This window comes from Phyllobates terribilis, unplaced genomic scaffold (assembly GCF_046119375.1).
Source record: "Phyllobates terribilis strain yellow unplaced genomic scaffold, ASM4611937v1 Scaffold_9__5_contigs__length_417890890, whole genome shotgun sequence".
NCBI classification, from domain to species: domain Eukaryota; kingdom Metazoa; phylum Chordata; class Amphibia; order Anura; family Dendrobatidae; genus Phyllobates; species Phyllobates terribilis.
In genome coordinates, this window is record NW_027362769.1 from 149,967,497 (window position 1) to 149,991,224 (window position 23,728).

General features: G+C 41.6%; 1 protein-coding gene across 25 annotated transcripts in view; it reads left to right on the forward strand.

Annotated features, from left to right (window-relative positions):
- Window positions 1-23,728, forward strand: part of NEB (nebulin) — a 203,011-nt gene that overhangs the window by 93,553 nt on the left and 85,730 nt on the right. For all 25 annotated transcript variants that reach the window (XM_073647182.1, XM_073647185.1, XM_073647188.1 and 22 more), the window contains 21 exons: window positions 151-255; window positions 344-451; window positions 1,982-2,293; window positions 3,327-3,530; window positions 3,639-3,743; window positions 5,208-5,315; window positions 5,419-5,730; window positions 6,167-6,370; window positions 6,618-6,722; window positions 6,818-6,922; window positions 7,200-7,511; window positions 9,411-9,614; window positions 9,707-9,811; window positions 11,974-12,078; window positions 12,259-12,570; window positions 13,003-13,107; window positions 13,196-13,294; window positions 20,913-21,017; window positions 21,233-21,340; window positions 22,408-22,719; window positions 22,802-22,906. In XM_073647182.1, the coding sequence (XP_073503283.1) occupies window positions 151-255; window positions 344-451; window positions 1,982-2,293; window positions 3,327-3,530; window positions 3,639-3,743; window positions 5,208-5,315; window positions 5,419-5,730; window positions 6,167-6,370; window positions 6,618-6,722; window positions 6,818-6,922; window positions 7,200-7,511; window positions 9,411-9,614; window positions 9,707-9,811; window positions 11,974-12,078; window positions 12,259-12,570; window positions 13,003-13,107; window positions 13,196-13,294; window positions 20,913-21,017; window positions 21,233-21,340; window positions 22,408-22,719; window positions 22,802-22,906 (3,540 nt within the window). The remainder of the gene's footprint in view (window positions 1-150; window positions 256-343; window positions 452-1,981; window positions 2,294-3,326; window positions 3,531-3,638; window positions 3,744-5,207; window positions 5,316-5,418; window positions 5,731-6,166; window positions 6,371-6,617; window positions 6,723-6,817; window positions 6,923-7,199; window positions 7,512-9,410; window positions 9,615-9,706; window positions 9,812-11,973; window positions 12,079-12,258; window positions 12,571-13,002; window positions 13,108-13,195; window positions 13,295-20,912; window positions 21,018-21,232; window positions 21,341-22,407; window positions 22,720-22,801; window positions 22,907-23,728) is intronic.

Sequence of the window (23,728 nt, forward strand, 5' to 3'; positions counted from 1 at the left end):
AAGATAAGTTGATATCAGAGTTGTCTGGCAGCGGCTCTTTCGTAGAGAACACGGCAGCGCTTAGCCGAGTTGTGCGTTACTGTGTACGGGGGAGCAATGTGTATATTCAGATTTCATGAGTTTCACTTTGTACCCTGCTTTTTCTTTCAGCGCTTGTACACTGAAGCCTGGAATAACGATAAACGCACTATTCACGTCATGCCCGATACTCCGGAAATTTTGCTGGCTAAGGCCAATAAAATCAATTGCAGCAACGTAAGTACTACATCACCTAGGTGATAGGATCCTGTATATTTTGAGTAGTAGTAGTTTTTGATATAACAGCTGCTTATTCTTCCTGCAGAAATTGTATACTCAAGGATGGGACCAAGCGAAGATGAAAGGATATGACTTGAAAGCTGACGCCATTGCGATCAAGGCTGCCAGAGCTTCCAGAGATATCGCTAGTGACGTAAGTTTAATGATTGAAATGGATGTGTTCTGTAAGTTCATGATCCTAAAGGGTTATTCCCAACATTTCTCCTACGATTAGGTGGTAACTTTCTAGTTGGTGGGGTCCAGTTACTAGGACATTCACCGATCACAAAACCTGGGCTTTGAAATGCTCTGTTTGATTGAAGCAAGGGACGCGCATGAGCACCACTGCTCCATTTGTCCTCCATTCGTCCACCTATGGAATAGGTGGTATCTTTCTGATTGAATAGGTGATAACTTTGTGATCGGTGGGATCTGACCATTGGGAAACTCGTTGATCACAAGAACTAAGCTCTGAAATGCCCTGTTGAAATAAAGCAAAGGAAGCGCATGCGCACCACTGCTCCATTCGTCATCTACGGGACTTCGAATAGGTGGTATCTTTCTGATCGGATAGGTGGTAACTTTCTGATCAGTGGAGTCTGACCATTGGGAAACTCGTTGATCACAAGAACTAAGCTCTAAAATGCCCTGTTGGAATAAAGCAAAGGTCGTGCATGCGCACCACTGCTCCATTAATTCTCTATGGGACTTTGAATAGGTGGCAACTTTCTGATTTCAGGTGTCTGACCACTGGCAAACTCACCGATCACGAGAATTAGGTTCTAAAATGCACTGTTGGAATGAATTAGAGACTGTCAACTGCTCCGTTCAATCTCTAGGGCACTGTGGATAGTGGTACCTTTCTGATCAGTGGGATCTGACCACTGGGAAACTTGCTGATCAGGAGAACTAGGCTCTGAAATGCCCAGTTGGAATGAATCGGAGACTACGCATGCACACCTCTGCTCAATTCATTCTCTATGGGACTGTGGATAGGTGTTTACTTTTTGATCGGTGGGTTCTGACCACCAGGAAGCTCACTGATCACAAGAACAAGGCTCTAAAATACTGTGTTAGAATTAATCAGAGACTGCGCATCACTTTTTCGTACATTCTCTAGGGGGCTGTGGATAGGTGGTAACGTTCAAATTGGTGGGGTTGGGAAACTCACCAGTCACAAAAATTAGGCTCTGAAATGCCCCATTGGAATGAAGAGGGGGCAGCGCATGCGCACCACTGCTCCATTCATTTTCTATGAGCCTGCAGAAAAGTGATAACTTTTAACGTTGGGAATAATTCTTTAAACTTACACCAAAAACATATACTAGTACTTTTTTCCATAACCTAAATTAGTAGATAAATCTTCAATAATGAAATAAGATCATGGAGGATACCTGCTGAGTCCAAACATCATAACCTTATGTGCTTTATGGACAGACTACTGACATCATTGCTCACATGGCTGAGTGGTGACACCAGTAGTATGGTATGTGACTGCCGAGGCAAGTGATTGTCTGCAGCAGTCACATATGGATGTCCATAGATTAACTTTTATTTGATAACATCTGCTCCTGTTTATATATTTAGTTTTTTTCGAAGGCTGGAAAAGCCCTTGAAAAAAATCAGTATTGTTGAAAATATATTTTAAGCTAATTACAATTTTTATTTTTTTATTTTTTTTTAGTTTAAATACAAAATAGGATATCGCAAGCAGCAAGGACACCATGTTGGGTTCAGAAGCTTATTGGATGATCCTAAATCTGTATGGGCCATGCATGTTGCCAAGATTCAGAGTGACCGGGTGTACAAGAAGGACTTCGAGAAGTTAAAGACCAAGTACAACAGCCCCGTGGAAATGCTGTCTGTGGTTTTGGCCAAGAATTGCCAGAAATTAGTCAACGACGCTGAATACCGCCATCGCCTTCACCAATGGACGTGTCTACCCGACCAGAATGACGTCATACAAGCAAGGAAGGCCTATGATCTCCAGAGTGATGTGAGTTTTATGTCCTGCCACTAACAAAAAGTCAAAAGGGAGGTTATCGGAAATTATTGGGGTCGGAAAATTTTGAATTTCTTGCACAAACACATAGGGATTATAGATAAGAAAACGTTAGACCTGTCCTTGCTTAAAGGTCATGGATACCTATGGACATATATAAATATTTTTTATTTAAAGGCAAGTTTTCGGGGCTAAAAATATTTTTTGCAATTCGGTTTCATTAAATGTATTGCACCGTTTGGCTATTACAGGATCTTTGGATTCCTGCACAATGCTGGCTGCAGAATGAGTTAACTGAGAACCCATCAACAAGTTTGTTTTGAGGGGGGAATTTATAACTCTTTTATCTGTGTTTTAATGATTTCTTTTGTGCTGCTTTATGACCAATGACCACATCAAAATTTAACCGAGCTTTAATGTGGTCATAAATCAGCTCAGAAAAGGACAGATCAGACAAAAGAGTTCCAAACTCCCCATCAGAACACATTCACTGATGGGTTCTTAGTTAAATGATTCAGTAGGGGAATAAAAAGCCTGTAAAAGCCAACGTTTTTAATAGAACTCATTTGGAAAAATTATTATTTTTGTCTAAAATGCAAGAATTTAAGTAAAACAAAAATTGCCCATATTCTTTAAGTTCACTAAAGGGATAAGAAGAATTAATAAAAAAAAAAATGGTGCAAATTTAATACTGCGTGCGCCTTGACTTTGGAGGAAAAATGCCAATTGTTGCAATTAGTTTTAGACCCATTTTAAATACTGTTTGCCGTTCGCTCAAATAAGGCGCATGGCTTTGCAAGGATGTGTATGGCTTGGCTGTAAAGGGAAATGGTTTAAGATGTAGTATTACATGCCTGACAACGGACTGTCCATAAATTGTAGTCTGTTTCCAACGGCAACCATCAGACTTTTGAAATAAGGTAAACCGACACAATTTGACTTATAAAGGAAAAATCAAAAATTGTCACAAAAATCCAAAAAATCTTTAAGGCAAAAGTAATAACAAAAGAACAATTCTTCTTTTTAGTGGATCTATAAATCCGACATGGAATGGATCCGCGGCTGTGGCTGGATTCCTAATGGCTCCCTGGAAGTGAACAAAGTAAAGAAGGCTCAAGAAATCCTAAGTGAACGCCAGTACCGTCAGCATCCCGACACCATCAAATTCACCAGCGTTGTGGATTCTCCAGAGATCATTTTGGCCAAAGCCAATGCTCTGCAGCTCAGCGGCGTGAGTCTTGTCATGATTCTTTTTTCCTTTTTGAACTTTTTTTTTAAATTTCTTATAAAGACTAAATTCATTCACACGTTTTTGCCTTGACTTTTTTTTTTTTATTAGAGCCTGTACCAAGATGCCTGGAATAAGGAGAAGGTGCACTTCAGCCTGCCGGCAGATACACCAGGAATGGTCCAAGCCAAGCTCAACGCTGTCCAAATTAGCAACGTGAGTACATCTCACCCATGGTTTATACCGATCAGTTATAAGACACAAAGGTTAATAAGACCTATAATATAAAAATAATGTAGTTACTTTAATAAAAAAAATTATTGTTACACAATATAAAACATCACAAACCTTGTAACCCAAGGTTGGATGATAAGAGAGGAAATGGGGCAAATGCCCCTGAGATGTCTATCAGCTAGATCAAACCAAAGGCCTCTGAGCCTGACAATCTGGAAACTGAGAACCGACTGGTACTGTTATTTGGGCAGTATATGGCGGTATCATTAGTGCTCTTTATGGCACTCTATTGAGAGCTGTTGTGGCATAATTTTGTTTTGTATGGTGCTAAAAATTTGGCACAGTAGAGGCAATATTTTGTATATCATATGGTGGTATTATTTCAGCACTGTAGTGGCGTCATTTTGTATACTATATAAAGGTATTATTTGAGCACTGTAGTAGCAATAAACATTTAGTATACTATATGGAGGTGTTATGGTAGTGTTATGGTGGTATTATTTATGCACTGTAGTGAGTTTATTTTGGAGCCTGTATTGTGATATTATTTAGGCAGTGTAGTGGCATTATTTTGTATACTTTATGGTGGTATTATTCATGTATCATTTTGTATGTTGCATGGTGTAGTTATCTGGGCACAGTAGAGTCACTATTTTGTATACTGTATGGTGGTATTATTTGAGCACAGTAGAGTCACTATTTTGTATACTGTATGGTGGTATTATTTGGGCACAGTAGAGTCATTATTTTGTATACTGTATGGTGGCAGTATTTGTACACTGTAGTAGCATTATTTTGTATACAGCATAGTGGTAATATTTGGGCACTGTAGTGAAATATTTAGTATACTATATGGTGGTATTATTTGAACACTGCAATGGCATCATTTTGTATGCTGTATGGTAGTATTATTAGGGCACTGTAGTAGTTTAGTAGTATACTATATGGAGTGGTTATTTGGACATTGTAGTGGTATGGTAGTATTATTTATGCACTGTAGTGACATTATTTTGAACACTGTACGGTGTTATTATTTAGGCACTGTGGTCGCATCATTTTGTATACTGTATGTTGGTATTATTTGGGCACCACATGGGACCTTTATATTGTGTTATTTTATCGTCTATAAAGCAATTAACATATAGCAACTGCACACATGTGGATCCAGTTTCTGACCTACAGTAGTTTATCTTCTCATTCTACCAGAAGAGCTACCGACACTTACTTTGGCCCAGCGGCTTCCAAAATCCTCATTTTGCCCTGTAAAATTATATACAAATATATATTTATTTCTATTTTTTTACCTCCAGGAAGCAAATAAAAATGAAAAGTATTGCAGTTGAGCACCTTCATATGTGTATAGATTGCTTATTTTTGGTTCATTTATTTCGTTTTTTGCACTTTACAATAAGATTTGTCACTTTAACTGGAGTTTTTGATTTGCAGAAAAAATACCAGTTGGCCTGGGAGGACTCTAAGAAAAAGGGATATGACCTCAGAGCTGATGCTATTGCAATCAAGTCAGCCAGAGCATCAAGAGATATCGCTAGTGATGTAAGCACTAAAGAAAGGAGAATTTATATACCCTCTTCTATATTTGTGAGAATCGTACTTTCCACTCTGTAGAAATACCAAAGTTATGTATTTTTCCCTACAGTTCAAATACAAAATAGGATATCGCAAGCAGCAAGGCCACCATGTTGGGTTCAGAAGCTTATTGGATGATCCTAAATCTGTATGGGCCATGCATGTTGCCAAGATCCAGAGTGACCGGGTGTATAAGAAGGATTTTGAGAAGTCAAAGACCAAGTACAACAGCCCCGTGGAAATGCTGTCTGTGGTTTTGGCCAAAAACTGCCAGAAATTAGTCAACGACATTGAATACCGTCATCGCCTTCACCAATGGACGTGTCTGCCTGACCAGAATGACGTCATCCAGGCCAAGAAAGCCTATGATCTCCAGAGTGATGTATGTCATGTTATGTAGAACTTCTCTCTAAACATTTTTAGGCATCAATTTTTAAAAACTTTTTTGACCTGTCAAAGATATGAGTCAGAAGCCTTGATCGGTGGGAATCTCAGCACCTAGATCATCATCGATCAAAACTTTTGACATTACTAAAACACAGGCGCATAAGCCCTTGGCTGAGCCTTACTCTGCTCCAAAACTGTATCCATGGAAAGCAGTGATCATAGGAGAGCACACGCCCCTTCAATTTAGCAATCTGTGGTTGTCCAATCACATAGTCCCCCACCTATCAAAACTTTTGACTTTTCTCTAAGACACATTAATAGTTTTTTTGAAAGTGTAGTTAAACTTCAAGTCCAACTATTTGATCAAATTTATTGGAGGTTATTATTGACTGCTCTCAACATCCTCCATGATGACGGCATTTCATCCACAGGCGGTCTACAAATCTGACTTGGAATGGATCCGCGGATGCGGTTGGATTCCAACTGACTCCCTTGAGGTCAACAAAGTAAAGAAGGCTCAAGAAATTTTAAGTGAGCACCAGTACCGTCAGCATCCAGACACCATCAAATTCACCAGCATTGTGGATTCTCCTGGAATCGTCTTGGCTAAGGCCAACGCTCTTCAGATCAGCGATGTGAGTGATGTTCTTTGACTTAGGTCTCATTATGGATCTAAAAGATACAGAAATATATTCTATGGACAAGTGGATGCTGACTTCATGTCACTTCATGCAGATGAATTATCTCATGTTTCCAAGATGGAAATAATTCCATTTTTTTTTTTTCATTTGGTGCCCTCACGTACTTCTCAAATGGGAATTTATATATCATCACTATGATGTTGTGTCTTAATTAATATATGTATCTGTTTCTAATGTACAGCGTGTATACAGAGATGCATGGGATCAACAGAAAACGAAATTCAGCCTCCCTTCAGACACTCCACAGATGGTCCAATCCAAGGTCAATGCCGAAACCATCAGCGAAGTAAGTCAATCTTTGACGTAAGAATTCAGAATAAAAGCAGAGATGTTCAAGTGGATGAACAAAAATGTGATCATTTTTTTTTTTTCATTTTACAGAAATTGTACAGGAAGGAGTGGGATAAAGTCAAGAAGGCCATTGACATAAAAGCAGATGCCATCGCTATCCGAAGTGCCAGGGCTTCAAGAGACATTGCTAGTGATGTAAGCATTATATCGCAACTTATATTACTGCATGTTTTACGTATTGCAATTCAATAATTCCCTCCGTAGGCCCCCTAAATAGTCTCAAATTAAATCTTAATCCTCTAGTAAAGGCCAGATCAAGTAAAAGCGTCAATCAAATAGTTCATAGGTGTTTTTGGGTGAAGTTAATAAAACTTGTTATACCACATTAGTATTAATGTTGGAATTAAGTAATAATTTATATATTATTATTATATAATAAAAAAATAATAAATGTGTTTTTTTCTGATTCTAGTACAAATATAAATTTGCTTTTGAGAAACAAAAGGGTCACTACATTGGCGCTCCCACAGCCAAGGATGATCCTAAGTTGATGTGGTTGATCAAGTCCGGCAAGCTTCCAAGTGACTTGATATACAAACGTGATTACGAGAAGACCAAGACCAAGATTCACTTACCAGTAGATATGGTGTCCATTGTGACAGCCAAGGAAGGCCAAGCAGCTGCCACTGAGATCGATTACCGCCATTACCTGCACAAGTGGACATGTCACCCTGACCAGAATGATTGCATCCAGGCCAAGAAAGCTTATGAATTGCAGAGTGATGTAAGCATATGAATGGTCAATCCATTAAATCCAATTTTTTTTTACTATACGAAGTTTTATTTTTTTTTGTTTTTATTATTATAATTTTTAATTGTCAATGTAATTTAAAAAAATCGCAGTTTTGTCTGCAGGTCAAAGTGATGACTAACCAAATTACAAAGTACCTTATTAACAAAAAATATATTTAAAACAAAAATTCACACCAATGCACAGTCAGAGACACTGGAATGGATTGCAGGATGTTGGTTAGGTCTTTTTCCCCCTACAGAAAGTGGGGGCGGGACTTTGTGTCTCTATAGGAAGTGGGGATGGGTCTTTGTGTCTCTACAGGAAGTGAAGCGGGTCAGGGTGAGTGTTTGTCTCTCTTCAGAAAGTGGGGACGGAACTTTGTGTCTCTACAGAAGTGGGGGCGGAACTTTGTGTCTCTATAGGAAGTGGGGATGGGTTTTTGTGTGTCTACAGGAAGTGAAGCGGGTCAGGGTGAGTGTTTGTCTCTCTTCAGAAAGTGGGGGCGGAACTTTGTGTCTCTATAGGAAGTCGGGGCGGAACTTTGTGTCTCTACAGAAGTGGGGGGGGAACTTTGTGTCTCTATAGAAAGTGGGGGCGGAACTTTGTGTCTCTACAGAAAATGGGGGCGGAACTTTGTGTCTCTATAGGAAGTGGGGGCGGGTCTTTGTGTCTCTACAGAAGTGGGGGCGGAACTTTGTGTCTCTATAGGAAGTGGGGGCGGAACTTTGTGTCTCTACAGAAGTGGGGGCGGAACTTTGGGTCTCTATAGGAAGTGGGGGCGGAACTTTGTGTGTCTACAGAAGTGGGGGCGGGACTTTGTGTCTATAGAAGTGGGAGTGGGACTTTGTGTCTCTATAGGAAGTGGGACAGGTCTTTGTCTTTCTACAGAAAATGGGCGCAGGTCTTTGTGTCTCTATAGGAAGTGGGGGCGAGTCGTGTCTCTACAGGAAGTGGGAGCAGGTCTGTATCTGTCTACAGAAAGTGGGAGATGGGTCTTTGTGCCTCTACAGGAAGTGGGGGCTGCTCGGAGTGGGTCTTTGTGTCTCTTCAGGAAGTGGCGACAGGTCTTTGCCTCTCTACAGGAAGTGGGGGCGGATCAGAGTGGGACTTTGTGTCTCTACAAGTAATGGGTCAGGTCTTTGTCTCAACAGGAAGTAGAGGCGGGTCTTGGTGTGTTTACAGGAAGTGCGGCTGATATTTGTGTCTCTACAGGAAATAGGGACGGGTCTTTGTCTCTCCATGGAAGTGAAAGCAGGTCTTTGTGTCAGTACAATAAATGGGGGGGGGCTTGTTTCTCTACAGGAAGTGTGTGGGGGGGGTCTTTCTCTCTATATGAACTGGGGGTGGGTCTTTCTCTCTCTCCAGGAAGTAAAGATGGGTCTTTGTCTTTCTACAGGAAATACAGACAGAAATTTGTCTGTCTACAGGTTTGCGGGCGGGTCTTTGTTTTTCTACAGCAGGCAAGGGTGGGTCTTTGTCTCTCTGTCCTTGCTCTCCTCTCTTTCTGATGTCATGCAGACATAACAAAAAAATGGGTTTTGAGTTCAGTGCAAAAAGGTCACTGTAGACTGCAGAAGCAATGCATGCAGGAAAGGTAGGGAAAGAAAGTTACAACTCCTATAGTGCTGGCAGAATTCTGATGAAGATGAGCCATCCACTGAAAAAGAGTGGATAGCAAGGTACTTAAAATGTGAATTGAGACAGGTCTGAACATTTTAGACTGGTCTGTGTACTAAAAGCCGATTTAACTGGTTGTGAGGATTCAGGGCAACATGACCATGCTTTTACATAACTCCATTCATCCATATAAGTAAATCAGATCCTATTTCTAAAAGCTTCATATTCAAGAGATGTATCCCAAGTAAAGTATCTTGCTCTCTGTTCTTCTAGGCCGTCTACAAATCGGATATGGAATGGATTCGAGGATGTGGGTGGATACCAACTGATTCAGTGGAAGTTAAGAAAGTGAAAAATGCTCAAGACATCTTGAATGATCGCCTTTACCGTCAACCAGCCAGCAGCTTGAAGTTCACCAGCATTGTGGACCTTCCATCTGTCGTCCTGTCAAAGATCAATGCTGACCAGATCAGTGCTGTATGTTGAATATATGGCTTTATTTTACCTAAGACAGTCATGAAAAATATTATAATTACCCACTTGATTTTTTTTTTTTTTTATGTCTAAAGGCCAAATATAAAGAAGCTTGGGAACAAGACAAGAGAACCATACACGTCATGCCGGATACTCCTGAGATTTTGTTGTCAAAGTTTAATTCTCAAAATGTCAGCAATGTAAGTGTCTGTGCGGCTTTCGTGACTACATTTTTTAAGTCGTCAGAGTAAAATTTAGCGAAATCTCACAGAAACTGCCCTTCAGTAAGTATGTAATTAGCCTTGGAAAAGTTCTTTGGTCTGATGTTCAGCAAGCAGCCTGTGATAGGATGCAATAACACGAGGAGTCCTGCTCCATCTCAAGGCACAAGAATAAACTCAAAGAAGTTCTTAAACTGAACACGTCATCAGAGAATGGCCTATTGTTTATATTAGGATTTTACAGTATGTTCAATTTATATTTTAGCATTTATTTTTTACATTTTAGATTTTTTTTTCATTTTCCATATCACTATCTATATTTTTAAAAACAGGAGTCTTGAAATTTTCACATTGGTCACTAGCTTTATACTAGACTTACACTTATTTTTCTATGTACAGTAGGATCCACCATTTACAGTAGGAGACGTCACAGCTCACCTCCTCCCCATCCTGTACAATGATTGATAACACCTCTATGTACAATGGATAAGATAGGATCCACTGTTAATAATAGATGTCACAGCTCGCCTCCTCCCCCTTATGTGCAATGACCGATAACCCCTATATATACAGTACATAGCCCAGGATCCATCATTCACAATAGGGGATGTCACAGCTTACCTCTTCCCCTTCTTTGCAATGACCGATAACACCTATATATATAGTACATAGCATAGGATCCACCATTCATAATAGGTGATGTCACAGCTCACCCCCTCTCCATCCTGTACAATGACTGACAACACCTTTATATACAGTAAATAACACATGATCCACTGTTATTAATAGGATATGTCACAGCTCACCTGCTTCTCCTTCTGTACAATGACTGATAATACCTATATATACAATTGATAACACAGGATCCACTGTTAATAATAGGTGATATCACAGCTCACCTCCTCCTCCTGTACAATGATTGATAACACCTCTATATACTGTAGATAACACATGATTTACCATTCAAAATAGCTGATGTCACAGCAAAATTAACTATACCCAGATAAGACTTCTTTGTAAGAAAACATAATCTAAGTCACTTTCCAATTTCCATTTGTAGAACAGGAAGTGTAAAATGTGCAAGATTTTTTCATAGTGATATGAAAAATAATAAAATATTAAAAGTACATTCAAAAGGAAATTTTACTTTCAACAAACTTTGCATAAATCAATAGTACAAACAAATATAAAAAAAAAACTTTGTAATATATATTATCAGAGAAATCTTCTTCCTCACCCACTTAAAAGCCACATTTTGCTCTCCTTTCTGCCTTCTGAACTTATTATCAACTCTTGAAAAGACAGCTTAACTCTGTCTTGCGCAGACGAGACAGACTGCCATCCCACTGTGCTGCCAGGTTACATAGCTTATTTACTCTATAGTGATGAGAGGAGCAGAGTGAGAGAACAGGCAGTTGGAGACACAGAAAGATCATGCTGAGCTTTCTAACAAGATACCACAAAGCTGGATTCAAATCTTCACTACTACGTACTTCTGTATAGCGTCCTTCATACACCTGCTGCTTGTGTCTGTGTGATAAGGAATGAAGATCTGGAATCTTTCTCTGTGTGCTGTGTTTGGGAGACATCATAGCAGCTAGTTTCCACCCACTAGCTGAGAGACAACTGCAGATTAAGAGATAGATCCTTCAGAGGAGAAAACTTGTGGAAAATGCGGGATACAAGTCACAAAATGGCCAGAAATAGTGTTATTCCTCATATGCACACACACAGGACAGCATATTCTGTACTCTTACTCTTTCAAGAAAATCTAATTTAAACAATAGGTAATTTTTCTAATGACAAATTTCCCATACAGGGGTTGTCTAAGATTACGAAAATATCTTCTCTTTTTTTTTTTTTTTTGTCAAAAACAGCACCATACTTGTCCACGGCTCAGCTCAGTTGAAGGTTAAGGGGCTGAGTTGCAATACCCACATAGAACCTGTGCACAGATGTGGCGCTGTTCTAGCAAAAAGCAGCTGTGTATTTTATCATTTTAAACAACCCCTTTGTTCTCTTCGGTGGCCATGTACAAAATTGCAAAAAAAAGTTTTGAACCAATGCATCAAATTGACTCGCAGTCATAAATACTAACCATCCTTTTACTTATGTTCTTAAAATGATCTTTCCTATTTCAGAAACTTTACAGAGAAGGCTGGGATAAGGTGAAAATGATTTATGACCTCAAGTCTGATGCAATTGCCATCAAAGCCGCCAAAGCCTCAAGAGAGATTGCAAGTGATGTGAGTGTTACTTCCAGTATATCACATACTGAACTAATAACTTATTGTATAATTTATCATTATTTTTTTTCCGCTATTTTTACAATTTTTCAATCCAAAAATTTGCATTGTGAAATTCATGTTTTTATCGAGCAAATTCATAATTTTTTGCAACATCCTTGTTTTCATTGATACCTACAGTATAAATACAAGTTAGCCCACGAGAAGCAGAAGGGTCACTACGTAGGAACGCCCACGGCTCACGATGACAACAAGTTGGCCTGGAATTTGAAGGCATCTAAACTTCCCAGTGACCTGTTATACAAGAAAGACTTTGAGAAATCCAAGACAAAGTTGAACCTACCTGTAGATATGGTGTCCATAGTTCAGGCCAAGCTATGTCAGACTTTGGTCAGTGACATTGATTATAAGCGCTTCTTGCACCAATGGACATGTCTACCAGATCAGAATGACGTCATTCAAGCTAGAAAGGCCTACGACCTCCAGAGTGATGTAAGTTTAACATTTCGGAGTTGTTTGATGGGAATATATTTTATGTCATCTCAGTTAACAGAACAAGGTCCACCATCTAATAAAGTTTCCAGAAAGAATTCACTCCCCAACCCCAAGAGAGCGAGTGGCAGGGAAACTCAATTCATAGCTAATTCTTGTGTGCATAGTATTGATATATTGTCTTATCTAAGACTCCAATACTACAAAAGAGACAATTATTTCAGGAAAATGAGATGACTCTGCTCCTCATGACTCAATCTATAAAGTAAAGCTGGAAAGTGATCTGCAGAAAAGCATAAAATGTCAGGCTATTGTGTGTGCTCCAGTGAGAAAACTGCAATTTTTCAGCATTACGCGTGGTCATTAGCACCTTCAGAGATGTTGGATTTGTATCAGCCTGTAGTAAATATTTATATTCCCTTTTACTTGTAGGCTCTGTACAAGTCAGACCTGGAGTGGCTCCGTGGAATTGGTTGGTTCCCAGATGGGTCTCAAGATGTTAAGAAGGTTAAGTTTGCCCAAGACATTATAAGCGAGGTACAGTTAACTCTTCTTTGTTAATATTTCATGAAATAATAGAAATGACTAAATTGATGTACGTGCCCCAATTTTTTTTTATTTACAGAAGAAGTATAGAACTAAACCAGACACTATCAAGTTTACAGCCGTCAGTGACAGAGTGGATTATGTCACAGCTAAGCAAAGTGCTGATATCCTGAGTGATGTAAGTATTTTTCAAAAATATTTTTCTTGTTTGTTTTTTTTACTTTAATTTATAATGTATTTTAACTTTATTTAGTAATGTATTGTATTTAGAGTCAGTCCTCTGGTTCCATAATCTTCTCCGAGCTTGAAAGCATACTTGATAGGAAGTCTGGGAATTCACCTGGGCAGTGGCATCACTAGTTTTCCCAATGTAACTTTGCTTCATAACTGTGATGTCACCAACCATTCCCAGATAACCTCATCTTTACACTCTGATGTCACCAACCTTCGCCAAATAATCCCGCCTCCTTACACTCTGATGTCACCAGTCTTCCCCAGATAACCTCACTTCCATACTCTAATGTCACCAACCCTTCCCAGATAACCTCACCTCCTTACTCTAATGTCATTAACCCTTCCCCAGATAACCTCACCTCCTTACTCTAATGTCATCAACCCTTCCCCAGATAACCCCACCTCCTTACTCTAATGTCATCAATAGTGTTGAGCCACCCCCGTAGTGTTCGGGTTCGGTTCGTCGAACACCGGGATGTTCGAGGAACTGTTCGTCGAACTGTTCGTCGAACACCTTAGAACACCGTCGAACACCGTTAAAACCAATGGCAGGCAAACAAAAACACATAGAAACACATAGAAAACACCTTCAAAGGTGTCCAAAAGCTGACAAACTGCTCAGAAGACGCTTTCTTTAAAAAGCCGGCCGGCAATTCAGCAGCGGCATACACCGGTACCCGACAATTTAGACAAGAAGAAATAGAGCCTCACACATAGATTAGATAGATAGAAACATGTCAGTCACATATATATGAAGTACAGTGACAGTGTTGCTTACTGTACTTGTCATTTAGTGTAAAGGATTTATTAAAAAATATAATAGTGTTTTCATGCACCGTCTCTTTTAAAAAGCCGGCCGGCAATTCAGCATCTGTACCCGACAATTTATAACAGAAAGAATAGAGCTTCACACATAGATTAGATAGATAGAAACATGTCAGTCACATATATAAGAAGTACAGTGACAGTGTTGGTTACTGTACTTGTCATTTAGTATTAAAATAAAGGATTTATTATTAAAAAAAATTGGCGTGGGGTTCCCCTTAATTTTAGTCTCTAGCGGAGGTTAAGCAGACAGCTGGGGCAGATGTTTGAAGCCTGGGAAGGGGGTAATACCCACGGAGCTTCCCAGGCTACTAATATGAGCCCCCAGCTGAATACATAGCCTTTACTAGCTATTAAAATGGGGGACCCCCCCAAAAAAATGACGTGGGGTCCCCCCTAATTTAATAGCTAGCAAAGGCTAGGCAGACAGCTGGGGGCTGATATTAATAGCCCAGGAAGGGAGCCATGAATATTGGCCCCCTCCCAGGCTAGAAACACCAGCCGTCAGCCGCCCCAGAAATGGCGCATTCATAGGATGCGCCAATTCTGGCACTTAGCCTCGCTCTTCCACGCTGCCCTGTAGCGGTGGCAGGGGGTAATAGGGCTGGGGTTGATGTCAGCTTATAATGCCAGCTGACATCAAGCCCAGGTTAGTAATGGAGAGGCGTCTATAAGACACCCCCATTACTAACCCCATAGTCAAAGTTAAAAGAAAACACAAACACCCAGAATAAAGTCCTTTAATTGAAATAAAGACACAATCCTTTATTGTTCTAAATTAAACCATACTTACCATCACGCCCATTCCAGCTGAAGCCAACGATCTCCTGCAATAAAAGAAAAATAATAAAGCAACATCATCCTTACCTTTCCATGGTTCCCACGACAGCTTCAGCTCTGCTACATCGAGATGACAGGCTGGACCGCAGCAGAACGCTGCCATCCAGCCTGTCATCCCGCAGACACTGAGAAGCGCAGGCATGCTTGCGCTCTGCAGTGTCTGGCTGTGACGGCATAAAGATGAGACGAGTTCATGTCCAATGAACTCAGCTCACCTCCTGCACGTCACTGACAGCGTGGGAGAATTCTCCTGCACTCAGCGCTTCAGCGTGAGAATTCTCCCACGCTGAAGCGCTGAGTGCAGGAGAATTTTCCCACGCTGTCAGTGACGTGCATAAGGTGAGCTCATGTCCAATGAACTCAGCTCACCTCCTGCACGTCACTGACAGCGTGGGAGAATTCTCCTGCACTCAGCGCTTCAGTGTGAGAATTCTCCCACGCTGAAGCGCTGAGTGCAGGAGAATTTTCCCACGCTGTCAGTGACGTGCATGAGGTGAGCCGAGTTCATTGGACATTAACTCGGCTCATCTGGATGCCCTCACAGAGAGACACTGTGGAGCGCAAGCAAGCCTGCGCTTCTCAGTGTCTGCGGGATGACAGGCTGGATGGCAGCGTTCTGCTGCGGTCCAGCCTGTCATCTCGATGTAGCAGAGCTGAAGCTGTCATGGGAACCATGGAAAGGTAAGGATGATGTTGCTTTATTATTTTTCTTTTATTTCAGGAGATCGTTGGCTTCAGCTGGAATGGGCGTGACGGTAAGTATGGTTTAATTTAGAACAATAAAGAATTGTGTGTTTATTTCAATTAAAGGACTTTTTTCTGGGTGTTGTGTTTTTTTTAAATACTTTACTAGAAATTCATGGTGGTCATGTCTAATATTGGCGTGACCCCATGAATTTTGGGCTTAGGGCCAGCTGATAATGCCAAGCTGGCCCTAACCCCTTTATTACCCAGTGAGCCACCGCATCAGGGCCCTGGATGAGTTGGGTACAGCGCCAGAAGATGGCGCTTCTATGAACGCACCATTTTCCGGGGTGGCTGCGGACTGCAATTTGCAGCGGGTGGGGCCCAGAAAGCTTGGGCCTCCCTGCGCTGCAGATTCCAGCCCCCAGCTGCCTAGTTGTACCTGGCTGGACACAAAAATAGGGCGAAGCCCCACGTCAGTTTTCTTTAAATTATTTCATGAAATAATTAAGAAAAAAAGGCCTTCCCTATATTGTTGTGTCCGGCCAGGTACAAATAGGCAGCTGGTGGTTGGGGGCAGCCCGTTCCTGCCTGCTGTACCTGGCTGGACACAAATATAGTGCGAAGCCCCACGTCAATTTTTTTTTAATTATTTCTTGAATTTCCTGAAATAATTTTAAAAAATTGAAGTGGGGCTTCGCCCTATATTTGTGTCCAGCCAGGTACAGCAGGCAGGAACGGGCTGCCCCCAACCACCAGCTGCCTATTTGTACCTGGCCGGACACAACAATATAGGGAAGGCCTTTTTTTCTTAATTATTTCATGAATTTCATGAAATAATTAAAAAAAATTGAAGTGGGGCTTCGCACTATATTTGTGTCCAGCCAGGTACAACTAGGCAGCTGGGGGCTGGAATCTGCAGCGCAGGGAGGCCCAAGCTTTCTGGGCCCCCCCCCCGCTGCAAATTGCAGTCCGCAGCCACCCCGGAAAATGGCGCGTTCATAGAAGCGCCATCTTCTGGCGCTGTACCCAACTCATCCAGGGCCCTGGTGCGGTGGCTCACTGGGTAATAAAGGGGTTAGGGCCAGCTTGGTATTATCAGCTGGCCCCAAGCCCAAAATTCATGGGGTCACGCCAGTATTAGACATGACCACCATGAATTTCTAGTAAAGTATTTAAAAAAAACACAACACCCAGAATAAAGTCCTTTAATTGAAATAAACACACAATTCTTTATTGTTCTAAATTAAACCATACTTACCATCACGCCCATTCCAGCTGAAGCCAACGATCTCCTGCAATAAAAGAAAAATAATAAACCAACCTCATCCTTACCTTTCCATGGTTCCCACGACAGCTTCAGCTCTGCTACATCGAGATGACAGGCTGGACCGCAGCAGAACGCTGCCATCCAGCCTGTCATACCGCAGACACTGAGAAGAGCAGGCATGCTTGCGCTCCTCAGTGTCTCGCTGTGACGGCATCCAGATGAGCCGAGGTCATGTCCAATGAACTCGGCTCACCTCATGCACGTCACTGACAGCGTGGGAAAATTCTCACGCTGAAGTGCTGAGTGCAGGAGAATTCTCCCACGCTGTCAGTGACGTGCATGAGGTGAGCTCATGTCCAATGAACTCAGCTCACCTCATGCACCTCACTGACAGCGTGGGAAAATTCTCCTGCACTCAGCGCTTCAGCGTGAGAATTCTCCCATGCTGTAAGTGACGTGCATGAGGTGAGCCGAGTTCATTGGACATGACCTCGGCTCATCTTTATGCCGTCACAGAGAGACAATGTGGAGCGCAAGCAAGCCTGCTCTTCTCAGTGTCTGCGGGATGACAGGCTGGATGGCAGCGTTCTGCTGCGGTCCAGCCTGTCATCTCGATGTAGCAGAGCTGAAGCTGTCGTGGGAACCATGGAAAGGTAAGGATGAGGTTGCTTTATTATTTTATTTTTATTACAGGAGATCGTTGGCTTCAGCTGGAATGGGCGTGATGGTAAGTATGGTTTAATTTAGAACAATAAAGAATTGTGTCTTTATTTCAATTAAAGGACTTTATTCTGGGTGTTGTGTTTTCTTTTAACTTTCACTATGGGGTTAGTAATGGGGGTGTCTTATAGACGCCTCTCCATTACTAACCTGGGCTTGATGTCAGCTGGCATTATAAGCTGACATCAACCCCAGCCCTATTACCCCCTGCCACCGCACCAGGGCAGCGTGGAAGAGCGAGGCTAAGTGCCAGAATTGGCGCATCCTATGAATGCGCCATTTCTGGGGCGGCTGACGGCTGGTGTTTCTAGCCTGGGAGGGGGCCAATATTCATGGCTCCCTTCCTGGGCTATTAATATCAGCCCCCAGCTGTCTGCCTAGCCTTTGCTAGCTATTAAATTAGGGGGGACCCCACGTCATTTTTTTTGGGGGGTCCCCCATTTTAATAGCTAGTAAAGGCTAGGTATTCAGCTGGGGGCTCATATTAGTAGCCTGGGAAGCTCCGTGGGTATTACCCCCTTCCCAGGCTTCAAACATCTGCCCCAGCTGTCTGCTTAACCTCCCTAGAGCCTAAAATTAAGGGGAACCCCACGCCAATTTTTTTAATAATAAATCCTTTATTTTAATACTAAATGACAAGTACAGTAACCAACACTATCACTGTACTTCATATATATGTGACTGACATGTTTCTATCTATCTAATCTATGTGTGAAGCTCTATTCTGTCTGTTATAAATTGTCGGGTACAGATGCTGAATTGCCGGCCGGCTTTCTTAAAGAGACGGTGCATGAAAACACTATTATTTTTTTTAATAAATCTTTTACACTAAATGACAAGTACAGTAAGCAACACTGTCACTGTACTTCATATATATGTGACTGACATGTTTCTATCTATCTAATCTATGTGTGATTCTCTATTCCTTCTATTCTAAATTGTCGGGTACCGCTGCTGAATTGCCGGCCGGCTTTTTTAAAGAGACGGTGCATGAAAACACTATTATTTTTTTTGATAAATCCTTTACGCTAAATGACAAGTACAGTAAGCAACACTGTCACTGTGCTTCGTATATATGTGGCTGACATGTTTATATCTATCTAATCTATGTGTGAAGCTCTATTCTTTCGGTTCTAAATTGTCGGGTACCGGTGTATGCCGCTGCTGAATTGCCGGCTTTTCATGTTTCACTGTTGGCACTGTTCCCATCGATTTGGGCAATCACTGTAATGCCACAACCACCATGGCTGTGACATTAGTGAGTGGCAGACAATCCCTGCATGATTGGTGCTCTAAATAGCGCCAGACATGCAGGACACGCTTTTGGTGCACGAACAGTTATCGAACATAACCTCGAACAGCCGAATTTTTTGCAAATCGTTCGGGTTCGTCGAACAACTCGAACACCGCCCCAAACAGCTCGAATTTGAGATTGGCGAACAGTTCTAGTCGAACACCGCTCATCTCTAGTCATCAACCCTTCCCCAGATAACCTCACCTCTTTACTCTGTCATTAACCCTTCCCAGATAACCTCACCTCCTTACTCTAATGTCATCAACCTTTTCCCAGATAACCTCACCTCCTTACTCTAATGTCATCAACCCTTCCCAGATAACCCCACCTCTTTACTCTGTCATCAACCCTTCCCCAGATAACCCCCCTCTTTACTCTGTCACCCACCCTTCCCCAGATAACCCCACCTCTTTAATGTCACCAACCCTTCCCCACATAACCCCGCCTCCTTACTCTAATGTCACCAACCCTTTACCACATAATCCTACCTCCTTACTCTAATGTCACCAACCCTTCCCTAGATAAACCTGCTTCTTTACTCTAATGTCATCAACCCTTCCCCAGATAACACCGCCTCCTTACTCCAATGTCACCAACCTTTCCCCAGATAACCCCACCTCCTTACCCTAATGTCACCATTCCTCAGATAACTCTACCTCCTTACTCTAATGTCACCATTCCCCAGATAACTCCACCTCCTTACTCTAATGTCACCCTTCCCCAGATAACCCAACCTCCTTACTCTAATGTCACCCTTCCCCAGATAACCCAACCTCCTTACTCTAATGTCACCCTTCCCTAGATAACCCAACCTCCTTACTCTAATGTCACCCTTCCCCAGATAACCCAACCTCCTTACTCTAATGTCACCCTTCCCCAGATAACCCAACCTCCTTACTCTAATGTCACCCTTCCCTAGATAACCCAACCTCCTTACTCTAATGTCACCCTTCCCTAGATAACCCAACCTCCTTACCCTAATGTCACCATTCCTCAGATAACTCCACCTCCTTACTCTAATGTCACCCTTCCCCAGATAACCTCACCTCCTTACTCTAATGTCACCCTTCCCCAGATAACCCAACCTCCTTACTCTAATGTCACCCTTCCCTAGATAACCCAACCTCCTTACTCTAATGTCACCCTTCCCCAGATAACCTCACCTCCTTACTCTAATGTCACCCTTCCCCAGATAACCTCACCTCCTTACTCTAATGTCACCATTCCCCAGATAACTCCACCTCCTTACTCTAATGTCACCCTTCCCCAGATAACCTCACCTCCTTACTCTAATGTCACCATTCCCCAGATAACCCAACCTCCTTACTCTAATGTCACCCTTCCCCAGATAACTTCACCTCCTTACTCTAATGTCACCCTTCCCCAATTAACTTCACCTCCTTACTCTAATGTCACCCTTCCCCAGATAACCTCACCTCCTTACTCTAATGTCACCAATCCATCTCCAGATAACCTCACCTCCTTACTCTAATGTCATCAACCTTTCCCCAGATAAACCCAACCCTATACTTTGATCTCTCCACCCCAATATTCCCATCCACTTACTTGAATTTCACCAACCTTCCCCAGATAACCCCACCTCCTTACTCTAATGTCATCAACCCTTCCCTACATAACCCCATCTCCTTACTCTAATGTCACCCACCCTTCCCAGATAAATCCTTCCCTACACTTTGATCTCACTAACCCCCCAATATTCCCAACAACTTATTTGAATTTCACCAGTCTTCCCCAGATAACCCAATCCCAACCTCTGACCCATTTCTGCTTACTATACTTCTCTCATTTTGCTATACCTAAAACATTATAATAGATAGATTTACAAGTTGTGGTTTCAGTCTATCAAAATACGTTGTACTAGTTTGTAAATTATCCCGTTTTCCTTACTATGTGTGGATTTATTTTCAGATTAAGTATCACGAAGCTTGGAATAACATTAAGACAAAATACATAGCAGTGACCGATACTCCCCTGCTGATAACTGCAAAAGAGGCGGCTAAGAACGTCAATAATGTATGTGCTATCTATCTATCTATCTATCTATCTATCTATCCCTCTATCTATATCATCTATCTCTCTATCCCTCTATCTATCAATCATCTATCTATCTATCTATCTATTATCTATCTATCTATCTATCTGTCTATCATCTATCTAATCTTCTATCTATCTATCTAATTTCATATCACAACTAAACTTTTTTTCACATTTCTTTCCTTCCATTCTAGAAATTGTACACAGAAGGCTGGGACAAAATTAAGGCAACTGGTTACCTATTACCCCATGATGCAGTACAGATAACACATGCCAAAAAGAGCAGCATTGCTCAGAGCGAGGTAATCCCTTCCCTTGCCTCCTCGATATGTGAATTAATACTGCCCATCAAACACAGGTTATTGAATCAACGTATCAGAAATAATTATCAGCCATTTTTTTATATACATTGCATTATGGAGATCCATGCCGAAATTAGTCTATAGAACATTTTTCAGGGCAAAATTGCAGAATTTTCGACGTTGCATGTTATTTTCATTTATGCATATAAATGTCCACCATATCTAGATTCAAGTTAGTGAGGCCCCCACCTATGGGACTAAGACCCCATATGACTCTTATTGCAATCAACATATAGCAGAGGGGACCAAGAAGCCCTCACTGTAGGATTTTCAAAAATAGCCATTGCTATACATACCTTTCCCCCTGCCCACAAAAGCTCACTAGGGCACATATATATCACAAAAAGAACACCTTGGAAACTGCAAGCTACAATTAGTTTACAGTCTAAAAGTGAATGGCAGGGAAGAAGCCAAAAGTCAGCGGTGTAATTTGAAGTTTGTGAACCCCAAATGCAAAGTCTCCAACAGGGCCCCCAACTGTCATGGGTCTCTAATAGTATTAACTTTCTCAGATGGGGCAAAAAGACCATTTTTGCTCTGCCAGGATAACTGGCTATGCAGTTGCCAAAAACTCTCTTGCGTAATACATTGGACCGACATTTCTCCCAATTAGGGTATACAATTTTGGAAGACAAGTCTAGGCAGGTAGGAAGGGTTTATAGTGGGGGCTCTGGAGTAAATGGCTTGTGTGCTCTCCCTTTAAATGCAACCCCGATATTTAGTACTTGCAGGGGCGACCTGTATGAGAAGTCCTCTTAGGAATAATAAAAAATGAGGCCTTCTCCTGATTTACATTCACATCACACTCCCAACAGTAAGAAAAAAGTCTCTTGGCAAAAAGAAGGGTATATTGATCGGAAGGCTGGTGCACCGCCACCTCCTCCACCACCCATAGTCAGAGAAGAGGCTAAGGAAGATGGTACTTTTTCACCATACTATTGTATCTGAAAATTTATGCTACTACAATACTTAACCTATTATTTTATATTCTTAATATTTTTTTTTAGCTGAAGTACAAAGCTGAGCACATCAAACAGAGAGGTCACTACGTTGGTGTTCCAAATGCTGACGCAGATCCTAAATTAAAATGGTTCAAACACACCAACCTGATCCAGAATGATAGAGAATACAAAAAGATTTATGAGAAGAGCAAGTCGAAAATCCATATTCCTCATGACATGGTATCACTCGAAACAGCCAAGCAAGGGCAGAGCTTGGCCAGTGGTATTGACTATCGTCATTACCTTCACCAGTGGACATGCCACCCCGACCAGAACGACTGCATACAAGCCAGGAAGGCTTATGACCTGCAGAGTGATGTGAGTTATGGAGGCTTTCTTAAACATTTTATTTTACTGTCTATTCCATGACAATTACTCATCACATCGTTTTTTACTTTAGAGTGTCTACAAATCTGACCTGGAATGGATTCGTGGTTGCGGATGGGTTCCATTAGACTCTGTAGAGCACCAGAAAGTGAGGAAAGCTCAAGAACTGGTTAATGAGGTGCGTACGAATGGTTACAGTGGATCCTGTGTTACAGTAGATAACACAGGATCCACCATCCATAATAGGTGATGTCACAGCTCACCTCCTCCTCCTTCTGTACAATGACTGATAACATCTCTATATATAGTAGATAACACAGGATCCACCATTCACAATAAGTGATGTCAGAGCTCACCTCCTCCTCCTGTACAGTGACTGATAACACCTCTATATACAGTAGATAACACAGAATCCAACATTCACAATAGGTGATGTCACAGCTCACCTCCTCCTCCTGTACAATGACTGATAACACCTCTATATACAGAAGATAACACAGGATCCACCATCCACAATAGGTGATGTCACAGCTCACCTCCTCCTCCTGTACAATGACAGATAACACCTCTATATACAGTAGATAACACAGAATCCAACATTCACAATAGGTGATGTCACAGCTCACCTCCTCCTCCTGTACAATGACTGATAACACCTCTATATACAGTAGATAACACAGGATCCACCATCCACAATAGGTGATGTCACAGCTCACCTCCTCCTCCTGTACAATGACTGATAACACCTCTATATACAGTAGATAACACAGAATCCACCATTCACAATAGGTGATGTCACAGCTCATCTCCTCCTCCTGTACAATGACTGATAACACCTCTATATATAGTAGATAACACAGAATCCACCATTCACAATAGGTGATGTCACAGCTCACCTCCTCCTCCTGTACAATGACTGATAACACCTCTATATACAGTAGATAACACAGGATCCACCATCCATAATAGGTGATGTCACAGCTCACCTGCTTCTCCTTCT